This window comes from Molossus molossus, unplaced genomic scaffold (assembly GCF_014108415.1).
Source record: "Molossus molossus isolate mMolMol1 unplaced genomic scaffold, mMolMol1.p scaffold_m16_p_15, whole genome shotgun sequence".
Lineage (NCBI taxonomy): Eukaryota > Metazoa > Chordata > Mammalia > Chiroptera > Molossidae > Molossus > Molossus molossus.
In genome coordinates this window covers 19611799-19630393 of record NW_023425350.1, presented here as the reverse complement: position 1 = coordinate 19630393, position 18595 = coordinate 19611799, and the positions used below count along the sequence as shown (strand labels likewise).

General features: G+C 56.8%; 1 protein-coding gene across 1 annotated transcript in view; it reads left to right on the top strand.

Annotated features, from left to right (window-relative positions):
* Positions 1–18595, top strand: part of GALNT14 (polypeptide N-acetylgalactosaminyltransferase 14) — a 192005-nt gene that overhangs the window by 151428 nt on the left and 21982 nt on the right. The window contains exons 4-9 of the mRNA XM_036263452.1: positions 4431–4498; positions 6586–6651; positions 6819–6940; positions 12893–12980; positions 13620–13704; positions 14817–14920. Of these exons, the coding sequence (XP_036119345.1) occupies positions 4431–4498; positions 6586–6651; positions 6819–6940; positions 12893–12980; positions 13620–13704; positions 14817–14920 (533 nt within the window). The remainder of the gene's footprint in view (positions 1–4430; positions 4499–6585; positions 6652–6818; positions 6941–12892; positions 12981–13619; positions 13705–14816; positions 14921–18595) is intronic.

The following is an 18595-nucleotide window of genomic DNA, read 5'->3' as shown; positions in this document are numbered from 1 at the left end:
CCACGACAGGCCAGGAAGCAGCGGAACTAGGACTCAGGTTCCTCACTTCCTGTGTGGAAGTGGGGGGCAGCCAGGGCGGTGGCCCCAGAGCCTCTGGCCTCTAGCCTGGAGGTCTGTCTCTGAGGCCCTGGTGCCCTGCACTCTGGGAGGGGCCTGGGCCCATCAACGTACTTTTCAGAAGGTACCCGTGAGCTGCCAGGCCCCACACCACGTTGCTGGCATTTTGCTGAGAGAGCCTGGGGCCCCGTGTCCTGCCTCCCAGGACATTCCCACGTAGCCAGGCCCCCTGCGCAGGCCCAGGTGTAATGCGCAAAAACAACAGAATGGGGGGGCCTGGGAGCCATGTGTGAACAGATGTGTGTTTGCATCAGCAGCAGCCTGGAGGGAAGCGAATTTTAGGCAAGGAGAATTGTTTCTAGAAACTTCCATGGTCAGGTATCATTGCCTTGGGATTCTGTCCCTCCCTCCACCCCCTGCCCTGTCACACAAATAAGTCACCACTGAGAGGGGACTGAGCGAGAAGCACTTCCTATCACTTCACCATTGATGAGAGGGTCGTCTCCAAGGTAGTTTTCGTCTTGAATGTTCGAGAACTCTGATGGCTCTGCTGTCAGGCCCTGGAAAGGGACCGATGCTCGAAGTGGGGAGGACTGTCCCTCTCCTCCTCCTGCCCAGCGCCGGCCAGGCCTCTGGCTCTGCTCATCCCGCCCACGTCCTCTGAGCCCTGAGCTCCTGAGTTAGCTGCAGGGCAGGGCGGGGCTGGGCAGGCCCACGTGGGGGCCCTCGGTCCGGCAGAGGCCCAACGGGGAGGTGAGGGGAGAAGGAGAGAGAATCACAACCTGGGCGAACTGGGGGCCTTTTCTCACTTAAGGAGAGAGAGACAAAGCCCCACAAAATGGTTTATCTTTGGAGTTGCAGTGGGTCCCTGCGTATATGTGAACCCCAATGTTGGTCCCTTCCTTCGGGGGCATCCTTTGGCTCTACACCTCCCGTGGGGCTCCGGAGCCTGAACAATTGATACTTTATACCCAGAGTCTCTTTACTGTTGCTTTTCTGTAAAGCCCTAGATTTAGAGGAGCAATTTCTCAGGTGAAGGTGGTTAAGAAATTGGACTCTGGGGCTCAACTTGCCTGCTCTGCTCTTATAAACTGTGTGACCCTGGCTAAGCGCCTTCATCTCTCTGCCTCAGTTTCCTTTTCTGTAAAAACAAGGACTACTGGTAGTCACTCCTTTGCATGGTTGTGGAGGAGTGAATGAGCTCAGGTAGGGGAAGGCCCTGAAATGATACCTGGTACATTTGAGCCTGCACAGGTGAGCACAGGTGTGTGTCTCGGGCGGGCGGGCAGCAGTGTCTGAGGCAGCCGCAAACTCCAGCAGGTGTGAGTCTCCTGGAGGGCTTGTTAAACATGGGTTCTTGGGCCCCATCCCCAGCTCAGTAAGTCTCGGGTGGGGCCCCCGGTGACGTTGAAGCTGCCGGCTCTGGGATCACACTTTGAGAACCACTGTCACGATTATCAATACTCAGATCCCAAGAGCAGCCACCGTGCACCAGGCCCAGCGCCAAGCGCCTTTGTGCCCGAGGAAGTTGTGGTGCTGGGGCTCGGTCCTGGCTGACGCTCTCCCGCTGGTGACTGGAGGCTGCACAGGCTCAGTGCCCCAGCACGAGCAGCCTGCCCCCGAACACGCCACCTCCTCAGCCAGCCTGGGCCTTCCTTCAGCGGGTATTTATGGCGCTTTTGATAAACCCTGCCTGCGTATAGACCGGGGAGTTCGCAAAGCAATTTCAAGTACATTTTCTCATTTCATACGCACAAAAGCCTGGGAAGTAGGTCAAGTATTAATACGGCCTGCCTTTACAAGGAAAAGGTAATTACAGCTGGCAAGGAGGGCGGCCCGGCGTCTCGTGCAGGACTGCGCAGCGAGGAGGCGGTGGAGGCCCTCGGCCTCCCACGCTGCCCACGCCGCCGTGCCGTCTCCTCTCCACGTGCTGCGTGTGGGCTCCGGGTGAGGGCAGCAGGCAGGACGCAGGAAGTTCAGCCTGCACAGCGATCCTCGGCAGAGCTGAGACGTGTAGAGGAGACTCGGTTATGCAATAATTGCCAGGCACAGTGTGACCTGGATATGCCAGTGACGTGAGCACTCACTCCCGTGCTGAGGCTGCGTCAGGGAGGCATGGGACAGCCCCAGGGACTGAAGGAGGGAAAAGCATGTGCTCAGCGGGCCCTAGGGAGGGGAGGGCTGGCTCTGCTGTGGAGGGGGCTGGTGAGGTGTGCTGGCCCAAGAAGTGATGGGAGCAAAGGAGGGAGGGATACCTGAGCAGCCAGAGCTGGGGGGGGGGGGGAATAGAGGGTGTGTGTGTAGAAAGGAGGGCCCCCTGGGCTGGCCTGGACCTTTCTCCTTCACTGGCCACCCAGGAGCCCGAGCACCCCCCCATCACTCCAATTGCTGTGATTAGAAGAGCAAAAACAAGCCAGGTGTTACCAGGAAATGGTCTAATTAGCACTTACTGCTGACGATTTCCTTTTTTTTTTTTTTCCTTTTCTAAACCCTGGACATTTTTTATTCCACTAATCATCTCTCAGTTCAACCAGTGCAGAACCACACACGATTTACCTTCTGATGTTCGCAGAAGAGAACTCTTGAATTTCAAAGAGCCAGCAGGGATTTGAGGAATCGCATGCAGAAGCTGCTGGCATAATCAAACCTCATTAGAGGGTATTCTTCAAGCAGGTTGCCCCTCTTCCTGCCTCCCTCGCCCCCTCCCTCTCTGATTAGAGGGCTGGTGGTTGAGTTTGCCTGTGTTTTCTCTCTGAAGATCGTGGTGAGATGGTGAGGGTCTCCTCCCACCACCTTCCGCCCTCCTGGTTCCCACCTCGCAACAGCGGGCTCAAGGCTTGTGTTGGGGTTCCTCTCTCTGCCTGACACCCGTTGCCATGGTGAGAATTAAGGCTTCATAAATAAAGGTAGCTCCAGGCGAGGTTCTGCTCCTGGAGAGTCTCTGCAGCCTGCTTGGAAAGGTGGCTCACCAGAAACAGGGCTCAGAATGGCCCTCCCGCGAGGAGGGGTGCATGCAGCACCTCGGCCAGCACCCCTCTAGACTCCCCCCCAAAAAACACTGGGCATCCCTGGTGGGCGGTGGGCCCAGGAATGCTTATGAGGAACCACACGGTTTGGGGGCATTCAGGAGAAGTGGGATCCAGCCACTTCAGTCAGGCCTGACACCCAGAGTGAACTGCACAACCCAGCTTTGCCCTGGGGAGCTAGATGCACAGCACAGGAGGGTAAATGAAGTCAATTCAAAGCACCCTCATGCTGCACAACATAGTAATAATTGTTACCGCATTTCATCATTCAGCGACAGACATCCTGCTAAATGCTTCAGATACATTTTCCCCTCTAATTCCCCCCACAGCCTGTGAAGTGGCGACTACTACTATTATCCCCATTTTATAGATGGAGATACTTTGCTGCACAGAACAGTAAAGTAACTTCCCCAGGATCACACAGCTTGTAGTAAGCAACTGCTAGACCACCTGCTTTTGGGAGGCAGAGCTCCTGTCCTTTGATCCTCACCACACACCCAGTGCCAAGTACAAAGTAGGTGTGCACTAAGTGTCCCTGGAGGGTGGCTAAGGGCCAGGGGCCGTGCTGGACTGCGGCAGTGCAGAGCTAACCTGACGAGGATGTGACCAGGGACACGTGGAAGCCGCAGGCGGCGTCCGGGGCAAACCGCTGAGGGACCCAGCGGAGGGGGCAGTTCACGAGAGGAAGTGACCTCTGAACTGGTCCTGGCGGCAGAGGACGGCGTTTCCAGCTGAGAGGAGCAGGCCGTCCCCAGATAACGGTGCTGGGTGTGAGCAGGCTGGCCCCGGGCTGGCTCCAGACTGTGACAGGCCTTGGAGGGCATGCTGAGGGTTTGGGGTGTAGAGAGTGGGGAGCCACGGAGGGGTTTTGTCAAATTATTTATTTGATCAGTGAGGGAAGCCATACAATCAGAGATCAGATCTGGGCTTCAGAAAGCTCACTGGCAGGCCACAGGAGGACAGCCTGGAAAGGTCGAGGCTGCTGTAATAACTGCACAAGAGGTTGGAGCGGGTACAAGAGCTGAAGGTGATTTGAATGACATTTTCAAGTCGAAACAGCCAGTCTTGGTCACTGATCTGATGTGGGGTTTCAGGAAGAGGGAGAGTTGATGAGGATGACTCCTCTGTTTGACTTGGTTTGGGGGGGGGGGGCGGGGGCGGGGGGAGCATTCATCACTAACACCGAGTTCTGTGCCAGGGGTCACAGGGGAGTAGTGGGCCTGGACAAGCCCTCTGGCTGCTCCTAGTTTTTATTCCTCAGATGCAATGGTGGCTATTAAAAACTCAATTTAATACATATATTTGCCATTAGAAGACATAATGCTCTTTCCTCTTTCCATCTCTCAGCGTATTAAACCGCACCCCCATGAATCTGATCCAGGAAATCATATTAGTTGATGACTTCAGCAATGACCGTAAGTAACATGCTCCTTTGCTCTGTAGACACAGTGTCTGTCCCAGCCCCTGAGTAACAGGCAGAGGCCAGCCCTGGGGTCTCTGGGGATGGAGGAAAGCCTAGGTTTATTGTAGGAATGAGACTTTGAATGTCCACGTGGGCTCAAGAAGGACATCAGCCTTGCCTGTATAAAACAATTTCCTGGGTTCTCTGCTATGAGTCTTTGAGGACCTATGCGGGTGAGTTTAGTAGATTGTTGATTGGTTGGTGTGTGTATGCGTGTGCGTCACTGCTCCTTGACCTACATTCTTGGACATGGGAACTGAACCCTCAAAGGATTGACCCAGAGCCCAGAGCCCAGAAGCAGTTATATCACCAAAGATTTCTTTCATTCTTTTTTTTTGTCATGTACATTACATCTTGTTATGTTATAAGCCCAACTAAGTCAGCCTAGCAAGGTCGTCACCAAAGCTTTCTGTCTGGATGCTGTGATCATCTAGCCTGAGCTGAGGCTAGCACACCCTCCCCCTTTCATTCCTATTGGAGGACTGGGTGGGCTCTGCCTTTGGGATCCCCAGTGGGACATCCCATCACCTGGCCGTGACACAGTGAGCGGCTGCCTTCCAACCCTGCAACCCACTGGTCATTGCTGTTTCCTAGTTGTATTAAAGAACCTGGGTCCCACCCAGATTCACACTCCAGATCCGCTTTCCCCAGGAAAAGCCTGCAGGTGTTTTCAGACATCTGTGAGTTCAGTTTGACAGGTTCAGTCCTTGCAGAAGCACTGTTAGACTTCAAGTGTTGGCAGCACTAACCCCTCTTCTGAGGGCCGTGGATACAGCAGGCCGTCAAGACACCCAGACGCCCCTTCCCAGTGACCAACGAGGGGAAGCAGGCGAGGGCCACTGGGGACAGCTCCAGGTCCGGGAGAGGGGAGCCTGTCCCTGCCCGTGCTGATGCTGGAGGCAGGGTATAGGAGCCACTACCATACTGGCCCGTGACAGAGCCTCGGAGCCTTGGAAGTAATGCATACGGGACCTGAGTGCTGAATGTCAGTGATCGGACCTCCTTTCCCTCGTGAGGAAGGGGGTTGGAGGTGGGGAGGCACTGGTCCTGCTGGGAGGTAGCCTGGCACTGAGGCTTGAGAAGGGCCTGCTGCTAGATTCACTTAGAGGCAGAATAGCCTGGTGGTTAGAGCACAGACTCTGGAGCCAGACTGCCTGGCTTCAAATCCTAGACCTGTCACTCTTACTAGGTAAGTACCTTGGGCAATTATAAACCTCAATGTGTCTCAGTTTCCTTCAGTATAAAAAGGAGATAATAATAGATATGGTTTATATAAGGTTTAAATATGTTAATACATTCAAAGCGCTTAGAACAGCACCTGGCCCCAGCAAGCTCTGTGAGCCTTGGCCGAGCCGCAGCAGAGCCCGAGCCAGGCAGAGAGGCCAAGGTTGGTAAACAGATGAAGCCACAGCAGCGTGGCGGGATCACGATGCAGAGTTCAGAGCCAAGGACGGCGAGCCAGCGGAGTGCTGGCAGCAGGCAGCTGGAGGACGGCCCCAGGCAGACGCCAGAGCGGGGTCCCCTGCCCATCCTGGCATCCTGGCACATTTTCCTGCGTGGTGGGAAGTTGGACCAGCTCTGTGCGATAGGTGACACTCTGGACAGATCCCTTAACAAATAGGGTCTCAGTGTAAGCGGTCTGAAAGGAAAATCCAAAATCCATCTCACTCATTCTCTGGCCACCCAGCAGTTCCCACCAGACCCCACTAAAGTGGATACCACTCTTGTATCATGTTTGAGTGATCTGGAGGAAAGGAGCAATGTCCCAGGTGGCCATGCCCAGAATTCCTTATGGAAATGTTTTCCAGCAAGTCTGCGTGTGCCGCTCTGACCGACCTGCTCGGGAGAGGCCCCTTGAGCCACTCTGCCTGGACTGGGCCACATCATACATGATAGCCCCTTCCAGAGGCCGCAGGGACCCGCGAGTCAGGGCAGGGCTCTGCAGCCGGCGGGGCAGGGGGTGGCAGGCAGGACTGCCTTACTCTTCGGGGTCTCCTCCGTCCCCAGGGGCTCTCTTCACATAACCTGTTGTTTTTGCAGCTGGGGACTGCAAAGAGCTCATCAAGCTGCCCAAGGTGAAATGCTTACGCAATAACCAGCGGCTAGGTAGGTCTTGCAGCTGGATGGACCTGGGGTGTGGGGGGTTGGTGTTGTGTGGGGGTGTGTCTGGGGGTGTGTTCCATGTGTGGGGAGAATGCCGAGCGGTTCCTCGGTGAGCCTGTTAGCAGATGGAGACACAGGGGCACCCACCTGGCCGTTTGTCCCTGCTGCAGGCCTGGTCCGGTCCCGGATCCGGGGCGCCGATGTTGCCCAGGGCACCACCCTGACTTTCCTGGACAGCCACTGTGAGGTGAACAGGGACTGGCTCCAGCCACTGCTGCACAGGGTCAAGGAGGTGAGCGAGGCTCCGAGGAGCAGGGGTCCCCTGCCCCCACTTTCTGCATGCTCTGCCCCCGGTCCCTCTGGGGGATGATGGGACAGATTGCTGTTCCTATTTCATAGACGGGGAAACTGAGGTAGAGCCTGCCCAGGGTCATGCAGCAGGCAGTGGTGGACCAAGGCCCGGGGCCTGTTCTCTGTGTCGCCTGCCACCGCAGCAGGACTGCAGGCAGGGGCGCCAGCCGCTGGGACACGTCACTCGGCTTCCTGGGCTGGAGAACAGAGTGCCCAGCCTATTTCTCCCAGACAGTGGACGGCCCGGCAGGGCCCTGAGGAGTGCCTGTGTGAGAAGGAGGCAGTAGAAGGAGCCTCGTCGCCTGTCTGTGGGTCTTGCCTCCACCCTCACCCAGTGGCCAAGGCAGGGAGACTGGCTGCTGAGACCTGGAGTCCTTGCTTCTGTCTGTCCTTAAATGACTCTAGAATTTTCTATTCTTTCTCTCTCCATGTCTCAGTTATTATTCTTTAAAAAATTTAGGAATTTTTCCATCATTATTATCTATTCCCCCAAATCAAACCCCCTTGCGAATCCTGTCCACCCCCGGGGCTGAGTGCAGCCACAGTGCTGTCTCCCAGTCTCACAGGGGGTGCTCCTTCTCTCTGAACGTGCCCCCCAGTTCCTGCCAGTCCATCTCTGCCCACGCCCCCCCACCCCCCCTGTCCCTGGAGGCCCTTCTCCTCCTCTGTGCAAACTTCTGTATCACCCCTCCTCCGGAGGCCGTTCCTGACTGCCTGGTCCTCTGGGATCCCCCAGGCATGAGCTGCCCCCTGGCCCTGCAGTTGCCTTTCTGGGTTTAGTTCTGTCTCCCCTAACAGAGTACAACCTGTTGGGGGCACCAGTCACCTTCGTGTGGTCACCTGGCCTATTGTAGAGTAGGTGCTTGGTGTTCAGAAATGACACTGAGAAGCCAGATGCAATGGGGAGGTGATAAGGTGTAGCAGAGGAAGGACCCAGGGCTCACTTCCTGCCTCTCTGGGGTGGGGGATGCACGAGGCTCTCGAAATCAGCGCCGGCTAACATCACAGGCCTCACCAAATTAGCCTGACCAAACACAGCAGGCTAATTTTTAAGTGGATAATTTTGTATGGCCCACAAATGGTTATAAATACGCCTGAGGATGCTCAGGGAGTTACAAGGGTTTTAGTAGCTCTGTGGGATGACCCAGGAACAAAGGCCAAATATATATTTCTTATCATATCACATCATCACAGTGTATACCACATTTAGTTTATCCATTCATCCGCTGATGGACACTTGTGTTGTTTCCCCGTTTGAACTATTGTGACCAGTGCTGCTCAAACACTGGTGTGCAGTTTTGGTTTGAGCATCTGCTTCCAGTTCTTTGCAGGTATATACCGAGGAGTGGAATTGCTGGGTTGTGGTAACTCAGTGTTGACCTATAGGATCCCTCAGGCTGACGTGTCCCTGCAGGATGTGCTAAGAGGGCTTTGCTTTAATGACTTACCAGGCCCTTTTCATTCCTGGGGCCTGAGCCCTCTCAGAAGCCCTCTCTGGGACATGTTCTCGTTTCTGCATCAGTGCAGCCTTACCTGGAAGCGAGGGAAGCCTGCATCTCCTCCTTCCAGCCTGTAGTGTTACCTGCCACCCAGGGCTCCTCCTCTGGGAGGCGCTGACCCCAAGGTTGAGCTCAGCCTCCCAGGCGAAGGTCCCGCTCCCCACCAGTCTGACCTAAAGTGTTTGTAGCAGAGGGCTGGTCAGACAAACCCAGACGGTGGTCCTTGCTCTGCTCCTGCCGAGTCTGTTGCCAGACCCTGACTCGATGACTGAATGGTTGACTGACATCCCTTTCGGGACAGTGTGGATGGGTGTCAGTCGGTGTTTCCATGTGTGTGCATGTGTCTTGCCTCCGAGTAAAATGTGATTTGATCTTGTGAGTGGAAATGGAAATTTTAAGCTGTAATTGGGGTCCAGGATTTTCAAAAATAGAAAAGAGATAAGAAAGAGGCTGGGCTGACGTGGTCAGAAGCTGTCCTTGGCTGGCGCTCTCCACAGGGGACATCTCGGTGTCCCTCTCTCCCCTCCAGTTACGGGAGGACGCTTGAAACAGCGCCACGTTGTTGTTGTTTTAAACAGAGGCCTCTTTCTTTTTCTTCCTTGTCTACATATTTTTTACTAGAAGAAGGATTTTTAAGAAATTTCAATCCTGTAACATTTGGTAAATTGATATAAATTTAAGGACCTAACCTTAAAGATACAGCCTCCTGGGGCATGCAGATGGGGACCTGTGTTGGGCCTGGGTGTCTTTATGGAGAGCCCCTCCGTCCCTGAGCCCCCGGGGGAGAGGCCCAGCTATAATTAGTCCACCTGTTTTGCTGCCAGCCATGGACACGGTGCCCTCAGCAGGACTAAATAGAAGGCTTCTTCTAGACAATACCAACCGAACACCTGCTGCCCACCAGGCTCTGGGCTGGGCTGAGGGATACAGCAGCCGACCACCCCCAGGGTCACTCAGAGAGATTTGTGTCCTGGTTTCGATGGGTCCTTTATGGAGTCTCCTGCCGCCCCCTCTCAAGGTCATGGCTCCACACATCTTAGCCCCAAACATCTCTCATTGCCTGTCTGGTCCCCATGCCTCCAGGCAGATGCTGTGACCGGGTTGAGACAGGAATAACAGGACAGAAACCCTCAGACTTCCAGGGAGAGTGTGTCGGAGCCTGCCCCAGCCCTGGAGGCAGAGCCCATGTGGCTTCTGGGGAAGCCCCTGGGTGAGGTGAGCATTTCACTTTCCAAATATCGAAGAAAGACTTTTTTAAAACCGGATGCAGCTTGGTGGTCCCCAAGACCACCCTCGGGTTCAGTAATTCACTGGAAAGACTTGAGACGTAACAAAGCTGTACGGTCCTGGTTGCTGTTTGTTACAGTGAGAGAATATGGGTTAAAATTAGCGACAGGAAGGGGTGCATGGGGAGGGCTCCGGTCCCCGGACCCAGCGCTGTCATCTCCCAGCGGGGCGCGTGGCAGTGTGCATAGAGTATTGCGAAACAGGGGAGCCCACCTGAGTCCTGGTGTCCTGGGTTTTTGTTGGGGGTCGCTCACATAGACATGGCTGATCACCCCCATGGTGTCCATGCACCTCCAGAGGTCAAGTTGAGTGGGTACCACACGGCCAAGGCCTCACCCTAACCACATCACTAGCAGGGACTCTGGCGTAGCCCCAGATCCCCTCAAATAGAGATATTCCCACAGGCGGGACAGTCCAAGGGCTCGGAAGAGGCCTGGACGGAGCTGGGCAGTGGCCAAGCATACCTTTGGGGAGGCTGAGCCTTCCCTGCACAAGGGTCTACACGGCACCTAGTGAGGCTGCGAGTCCCGAGAACTCAGCAAGCAAAGTGAGGCTTTTATCAGGCCACAGAAGGCCGGTCTCTGAACTTCTGAGAACATTCCAGACATGAAGCCACGTGTCCTTGGGAGTGTGTCTGTGTGTGGACATTGTGTGGACGGCCGTGTGTGTAGTGTGTACACACGCTCAGAGGCGTGAGGGCAGTGGCGGCTGGGCGGTGCCGTGTCACCACGAAGGAAGCATCTGTGCACATCCCCGAGGTGGTAGCCAAGCACTGGAAGGGAGCATCTTTTCCTCAGGAGCCAGTTGGCTTCGGGGGCACCTTGGCGCGGTCAGGATGAGTCACACGTGGAGGCAGAGGGCCAGGTTAGATCTGCGGACGTGAAAGCAGGCACTGGGCGAATCTGAGCTTAAATAAGAAGACAGCCTCCTTTGGAGGGGGCAGTGAGCCAGGAAATTAAACGGCTGCAAGGAGAAACAGAGGTGCCCACCGTGCCAGCCAGGGGCGGTGGGTGCGGAGGACTGGGGCACTGGTCCTGGCTGGTTCTCCTCACGGCTGGATGCTATTTAGCTATCAGCTCTGCGTGTGCACGGCTAGTCCACACTGCCCATGGGAGCTCAGCTTCCCTCCTACACACCTGAACAGTGCAGGGTGTTCATCCAGAGTTAGGGACTGTTTAAAAATATCTGTCTGTCTATCCATCCATCCACCATCCGTCCATCCACCATCCATCCATCCACCATCCATCTATCATCTATCTATCTATCTATCTATCTATCTATCTATCTATCTATCTATCTATCTATCTAAAAGCCTTGGTGTCCCCTGGGAGGTGGTGAATTTGCCTTGCAGATTTTGAAAATGTCCTCTGGATGATTTTGATGCCCATGGACACAGCGGCCGGGGGAGGTATCTAGCGACGAGGCTGGGAAGCTAGAAGCAGGCCTGTTTTTGACGGTCTTGGATGCCAGGCTAAGGAGTTTGAACCTTTGCTTCCAGGCAGCTCAAGTCTGCAACTGTGGAGCTGCAGAGTGAGATTTGCATATCAGAAGACAACTTTGTCAGCCACCTATAGACTGAAAGGTGGGGGTGGGGAGGGGCGAGGAGGAGTCCATGGCAGTCCCCCGTGTGAGGGATACGGGAGAGGCAGGATTCATTCAGAAGAGCAGTTGGGGTTGATGGGCAGAGATGGAGTGTCTCGGTCTAGTGCCGGGGATGAAGTGGGATGGCTATGTGGTGGTTCTGCAAACGGAACGGCGATGGAGGGAATGATGTGGCCGCCACGGCAGGGCTGTGTAGAGTCCACGTGCAGGTGGCCCCTGGCACACTGGATGAGCCTGGAAGCCAGGAGGGACGTCGGGGTGGGAGCACAGATTTGTATCACGGGTGACAACTGAAGTTAGGAATCTCTGGAAACGCTACTCATCACCTGCCGAGAAACAGGCATAACATGAAAGTGTTTGGAAATGCCAAGAGGTCCTCACTGTGGGGGTGTGGCTTTGCTTCTGGGTGCTACAGGCTTGGGGTCACCTCCCAGCTGACCTGTCCTCTGCCTCCTGAGTGCCCCCTGACTGTGAAGGACTTCTGGACCCTCCTTCCCGATGTCCTCTCTGGGTGTGCAGCCCTCTCCAGCCAGCCTCCGCCGTGTCTGTATCCCCACCGTGTCTGTACCTCCGCCGTTTCTGTGTCCCCACCGTGTCTGTGCCTCCGCCGTGTCTGTGCCTCCGCAGTGTCTGTGCCTCCGCAGTGTCTGTGTCCCCGCCGTGTCTGTGTCCCCGCCGTGTCTGTGCTTCTGCCATGTCTGTGTCCCCGCCGTGTCTGTGCCTCCGCCGTGTCTGTGTCCCCGCCGTGTCTGTGTCCCCACCGTGTCTGTGTCCCCACCGTGTCTGTGCTTCTGCCGTGTCTGTGCCTCTGCCGTGTCTGTGTCCCCACCGTGTCTGTGCTTCTGCCATGTCTGTGTCCCCGCCGTGTCTGTGCCTCCGCCGTGTCTGTGTCCCCACCGTGTCTGTGCTTCTGCCGTGTCTGTGTCCCCGCCGTGTCTGTGCCTCTGCCGTGTCTGTGTCCCCGCCGTGTCTGTGCCTCCGCCGTGTCTGTGTCCCCACCGTGTCTGTGTCCCCGCCGTGTCTGTGTCCCCGCCGTGTCTGTGCCTCTGCCGTGTCTGTGTCCCCGCCGTGTCTGTGCCTCCACCGTGTCTGTGTCCCCGCCGTGTCTGTGCCTCCGCCGTGTCTGTGTCCCCGCCGTGTCTGTGTCCCCGCCGTGTCTGTGCCTCCGCCGTGTCTGTGCCTCCGCCGTGTCTGTGTCCCCGCCGTGTCTGTGCCTCCGCCATGTCTGTGCCTCCGCCGTGTCTGTGCCTCCGTCGTGTCTGTGTCCCCACCGTGCAAGGATGGCCGCTGTGCCAGGGGGCAGGGAAAGGCTCAGCATTTGCAGCATCGGAACTAGAGCGGTCACAGTGTCCAGTGCCCCATTTGACAGATGAGAAGATTGAGACACAGGGAGGAAAGTGTTTGGTCAAGGCCCCAAAACCAGTCTCTGGCACTGCCAGGGGGGCCCTGCCAAACTCCCTGATTCCTGCCATACTGCGCACTGAGCAGGGTCTGTTGTTTGGCAGGACTACACACGGGTGGTGTGCCCCGTGATTGATATCATCAACCTGGACACCTTCAGCTACATCGAGTCTGCCACGGAGCTCCGTGGGGGTGAGTGGGGTAACGCCTTCTCCACAGAAGGACTTTCTGGGTCTCCTGGTCATGGCTGACAAGGGGGAAGGGAGGAAAACTCCCCTCCTCATGGCTTGTCCGGAGCGTCCAGCCCTGTACCCTGTGAGGTCAGGAGCTCCCATGTGGCCCTTATGACGGGAGAGCAGGTGGCTCCCGCCCCCGAGCTCTGCTCCAGCGCAGGGCTCACTCCAGGCCTGACTGGGAGGGCAGCAAGGCCCCTGGCTACGTGGCACCGCAGCACTGGACACCACTGTCCCCTCGAAGCCCACCACAGCTCTCTGCCAGGCCTGGTCCCGCCCCCACCCGAGACCGACTTTGGGTGATCCAGCCCCTCCAAACCTCCTACTTCCAGCTGCCCGAGGCTCCTGGCCGAGGGCCACATTCCATAACTGGCCATCTTGTCCCCCTTGGGCTCTGTCCCTTCTGACCCTCCATCCCCCACCCTTCAGTCCTGACTGCAGCCACACAGTGGGCGCAGAGGCAGGAGGCAGAGGCAGGAAGCTGGAGAGGGAAATTGGCGGGAAACTGGGTACATTCAGGAACTTCTAGAACAGGGACAGGACGAGCAATCTCTGCAGGTACCTCTGAGACCATCCACCCAGCGAGGCTGTGTTTCAGGGTTTGACTGGAGCCTCCACTTCCAATGGGAGCAGCTTTCCCCGGAGCAGAAGGCCCGGCGCCTGGACCCCGCCGAGCCCATCAGGTGAGTCAGGGCAGGAGGGCGGCTGACTCGTTCCACTGGGTCCTTCCTGCTGTCACGTGGCACAGGGCGACGTGCGGCATCAGACGCTCAGAAGGTTGGGCAGGAACCTGGAGACCCTTGGCCAGGCCAGCGCCACCTTTGCCCTCCTTTTAGGAGGTTTCCGTTCTCGTGAAAACTTCTGTTGAGGGGATGGGGGCCCGGTGGAGGCCCGTGCTGGGGAGTAGTGCGTACTGTCCACCCACAACATGCCGTGGCACACCTGTGCTTCCTGCAAACGAGGGAGGGTCCCAGATGGTCCTGTCTGAGCCTCTGACAAGAGGGAAAGGTCCCTTAGGGCCAGGAGCAGAGGGCTTAGCCCAGGAGGTGGAGTCAGCGCCGCGGGAGGTGGAGGCTGACATCCAGGCCCGGCCACGGCCGCTCACGCACACCTGCTCCGCTGGGTGGGGGACACGCCACGTGGACTCCGGGCTGCTCTGGCACTGCCGTGGATGGCTCTGTCCTGCTCTGCGGTCTCCCTGCCAGGCCCACTGTGACTGCCCTGATGACTTCAGTTACAGCTGCTTACCTCTGTAATGGCCCTCTCTCCAAATAAGGTCGCATACTGAGGTACTGGTGGTTAGGACCCCTACGTGTTTTTTAGGGAGATGTAACCTATAACGGGGTAAAGAGGGGAAAAAAGGGAGAGGAGCCCAGTGTCCAGAAAACGCTGTACTGTTAACAGGTGCTGACTCAGCCCTTCTCTGCCTGGTCAGCGGCCCACTGCCCTGTTCCCGCAGTGAGGTCCCCAGAGAGCCATGCTGAGCAGGGCGTGGTGGAGGCCAGTGGAGGCTTCCCCAGCCCTCAGGGCAGCCGGGGTTCTGAGCCAGTCCTGGGCCCCCATGGGAGGTATGTCGATGAGTAAGTTAGCCTGTCTGCAAGGTCGGGAGATTCATAATCAAAGGAAAAATCCAGGAGCACCCTTGTGTCTTAGGTGAGTTGGGAAAAGTATTGGCCTCCCTGAAGAGGAGCAGAAATGGTAAGAAAAAGGCCTTGAGTCCTGGGCAGCCAGTGCAGAAGAATGTGACCACGGTCTCCTCCCATAACGGGCCCTCCCTGTTCTCCTCTGCGCGCAGGACCCCCGTCATAGCAGGAGGGCTCTTCGTGATGGACAAATCCTGGTTCGAGTACCTGGGGAAGTACGACATGGACATGGACATCTGGGGTGGAGAGAACTTCGGTGAGTCCTGGGGCTGCAGTGGCGAACCTGTGACCTTGGACTCCGTGTGCCGGGGGCCAGGGCCAGGCAGGGAACTGAGCTGCTCCTGGGGGGGGCAGGTGAGGCACCAGAGAAGGGACCGGGTGCTGGGAGGATGGAGGCAACCAGGGAATGCTCCTTGGGACCAGGTGGGTGCTGAAGACCAGGCAGACACCCCTTCAGGGGGAAGTTGAGGTGCAAACGCCAGGGACACCAAGGGCCAGAGGCAGGCATGAGCTAGGAACACGGAACTTGAGGATTTGGAACTGCAGGGAGACTGGAGATGAAGGGAATGCCGAGCAGGGCGGACAGTGGCACTGGAATCCTCTGGATGACAGCTGCTGGCTGCTCTTGGCATACAGCATCAGCGCTGGGTTAAAGGGAGGGTCGGGGTGACTGCTACAGAACCTCGGGGGGGGGGCATCTCGTCCTTATTGTTCAGTGCAGAGAAAGGGCTGGGTGGAGGGGCTGGACTGCCGGTTCCAAACCCCTGCAGGCAGAGGGCCCGGTGCAGCCACAGCGGAGCCGGGCTGCGGTTTGCGGAAAGAGCTGTCAGTCCATCTGGCTGCTGATGCTGAGTGGTCCTCCCGTTTCCTTGTCTATTTAAAGCATAACCTGGGGGTGCTTCTTGGGGTCATTGTGCATATCCATTGAGGTAAGTCTATAAAAATCCAGGCACCACAAAGGCCCAAGAAATGTTAGCTTTCCTTCCTTCCTTCCAGTGGGCGAGACCTAAGAGACCACGAATATTAGCGGCACACGGGCAGAGATTTGGTCTGTTTTGTTCGAGCCAACTCGAGTGCTTAGTGTAGTGTCTGCCACGAAGGAGGTTTCGGTGACTCTGTTGAATAAACTGCAGTCAAGGGAGAGGAAGAGTCCCCGCGTGCTGGGGCCCCGTTTCTCCCCGGCACAGGCTCCCAGAGCAGGGCGCAGGCCAGGGGAATGGTGCATGGGGCTCATCCTGGCATTTAGCAGTAATCTGGTGCATTGTCCTGTGCCATTGTTTTCTCCTGTCTCTGCCTCCGGGGTGTTTTATGGCGTCTCCCTGGGCCACTCGGGGTTGTTTCCTGGGAATTTGTGGCTGCTGCCCTGACTGGCGGCACTTGCTCTCCCAAACGGGGCGGTGGGGGAAATCCGTCAGCAAAGCCCGTCTCTTGTCGCAGGGGGGCCGGATTGGAGGCTTGGCAAACAAAGCAGAAAACCCCAACACCCCCAACCAAACTGACTCCCCTTCTTGGACCCGGTCCTGGACCGTGAAGGGGCCGTAGGTGTGGGTTTGGGGTGAGATCTGCCTGCACAGCCCAGGGGATCTTGGAGCGAGGTTCGCCCTTGGCGTTCTCAGCGGGGACACAATTTCTCTCTTTCTGGGCAGAGCCAGTCGACGTCGTGATGATCACACACCTCTCAGGACCCTTAGAGACATGCTCCAGCCTTTCTCTTCAGCCGCCAGGTGAATTCTTTCCGCAGCATCTGACCGACAGCAGTGATCCGATCTCTGCGCGGGTGCTACTTACGGCAGTGCGGTCGCTGCCTCACAATCCAGATGTTCTGTGGTTGAGAATTTTGTGTTGAAATATCAGAAAGTTCTTCTAGGTAGCAGCCCATGTCCTCTTAGCTTCTGTCTGTTGGGGCTTGCTGAACCTTGAACCTCACAGAGTGAGTCTGTTCCTTCTCCCATGGTGCAGCCACAGTAGGACTCGGAGAACACGTTGCTTTCAACGATGGCACATCTGGTCCAACGTCCCAGCACCTTCTCTTCAGAGCGATGCTGACACACATCTGCTCACATCAGTGGGCAATCTCATCAAGTCAGCTCCCAAGGGGGCCGCATCATCAAGTGCTGATTCAGCTGGGGAAGGAGGGAGGGGCCTCAGCATAGCTGCGGGAGAGACGTTTATAATCCATCTCAAGACGCTTTAAACCACAGAAAACACACTGCAGGCAGCTCTCACGAGAAACACTCGGTTCTCTCCCCTCCCAACATTCCACGGTGTCCAAGCCGGCTGCCACGCATGGGTTCCTTTTTCTTAGCATCTTATACGTCGGGAAATGCAGTGCTTTCTGAGGGTGGGCAAAGCGTGTGCATGGCCTCAGTTCTGTGGGTGAGGATAGCGAGGCACCTGGGTACCTGCAGGTGGGAGTTTGGAGGAGTCCATGCAGGAGGGGTGATGATCAGGGGTTTGATGGGCTGGCGAGGGATGCTTCAGCCACAGAGGAGAGATGGTGCTGAGTGGTGGAGGAGGCTGTGTGTCAGCGAAGCTGGTCCCGCACCAGGTGAGGCAAGAGGGGCCTCCCCACGCCCCAGACCACCAAGTCCTGAAGATCTACCCCCCACCATTGTTCACATCCATTCCCCTCTCCATCCCGAGTACTGTCCTGAGTGGTCCTACCCCCCACCCCCGGTCCAGCCCCTCAGAGCCACCCTCCCAACATGCTGCCACCCTGCTCTCTGCACTGCGAGTCTCTCCCACCCTCCCAGGCCTGGCAGCCACCGGCTGGCTGCTGCTGGTCCTAAGGGGGAGGCCCACACTCCTGGGCTGGGTCCCCTCCTGGGCCTTGCCCACCCCTCCAGCCTTCAGTCCAGAGGCTCTGCCTTGACATGCCCAGACCTCAGGGACCTAGCCCCGTGTCCCCCCCCAGCGGAGGAACACAGCTCTGGGCCACCAACGCTCAGACGTGCACGCCGTCCCTGCCCCTCCACCGCACCCTCCCTTGCTCTGTGCCCCTAGCACCCGGTCTGCCCTCCCCCCTGGCACTGAGCCCGCTCGGGAATTTGTGTTCATTCCTCTGCCTGCCGCCGGCCTCCTGCTCAGCCTGGAGTAAGGCGAGGACATTCGTCCAGCTTCTCCTCCTCAGGCCCGGATGGTGGAACCTGCGGTCTGTGTGTTCGAAAGCGAGACTGGGAAGGGGAGTCAGGGAGGAAGGTCAACGTGTGTCCAGTCTGGGAGGCTCTGTGTACAACAGGCCTCGTTGCTTAGACGGAGCCCGTGGGGATAAATGGCAACAGCAGGTGCAGTTGTTTCCTTTCCAAGAAGTGGGATTTCTCTGCGTTCCAGACGTGTTTGCCTATTTTGCATTGACTGTATTTCACGGCACAAACACCCACGAGACGGTTGGAAATGGCTCTGGCCAGGGTGCCCACCAGGGTCCTCGGTGGCACGCTGCCCTCCTGCCCCATCTCCCTCTCAGCGGCTGGAAGCAGCCTCTGCTGCCTGGGAAAGCCAACCCCCCAGACATCACCCAGCCTGAGCCTGGAGCCTCATTCCCAGAGTGTTTCTAACAAGAGCTGAATAGTTTTAATAATTACATCTGCAGCTTAGCACAGGCACAGGCTTTAGGGAAATGTGGCTTTTATTCCCCCCCCCCCCAAGTTGTTTTGCATTAAAATTGCACATTTAAACTCCAATTTGCATAACATGGTCACGTAATATATCTGATACGTCTACTCACTTCCAGCTACATCTCACTTCTAGCTTTTCATCCCTGGAAGCTGTTGCCCAGTGAGAAGTGTGTGTGTGTGTGGGGGGGGTGCACATTTTTGTTTAAGTAGGACCCTTAGCACACATATGAAGGGTGAGCATGGGACTTGGGGGTTAAAGGGGGATGTCAAAAGCATAGTGGTTACAAAAGATGGTGCTGAGAAAGGGATGAGGTGAG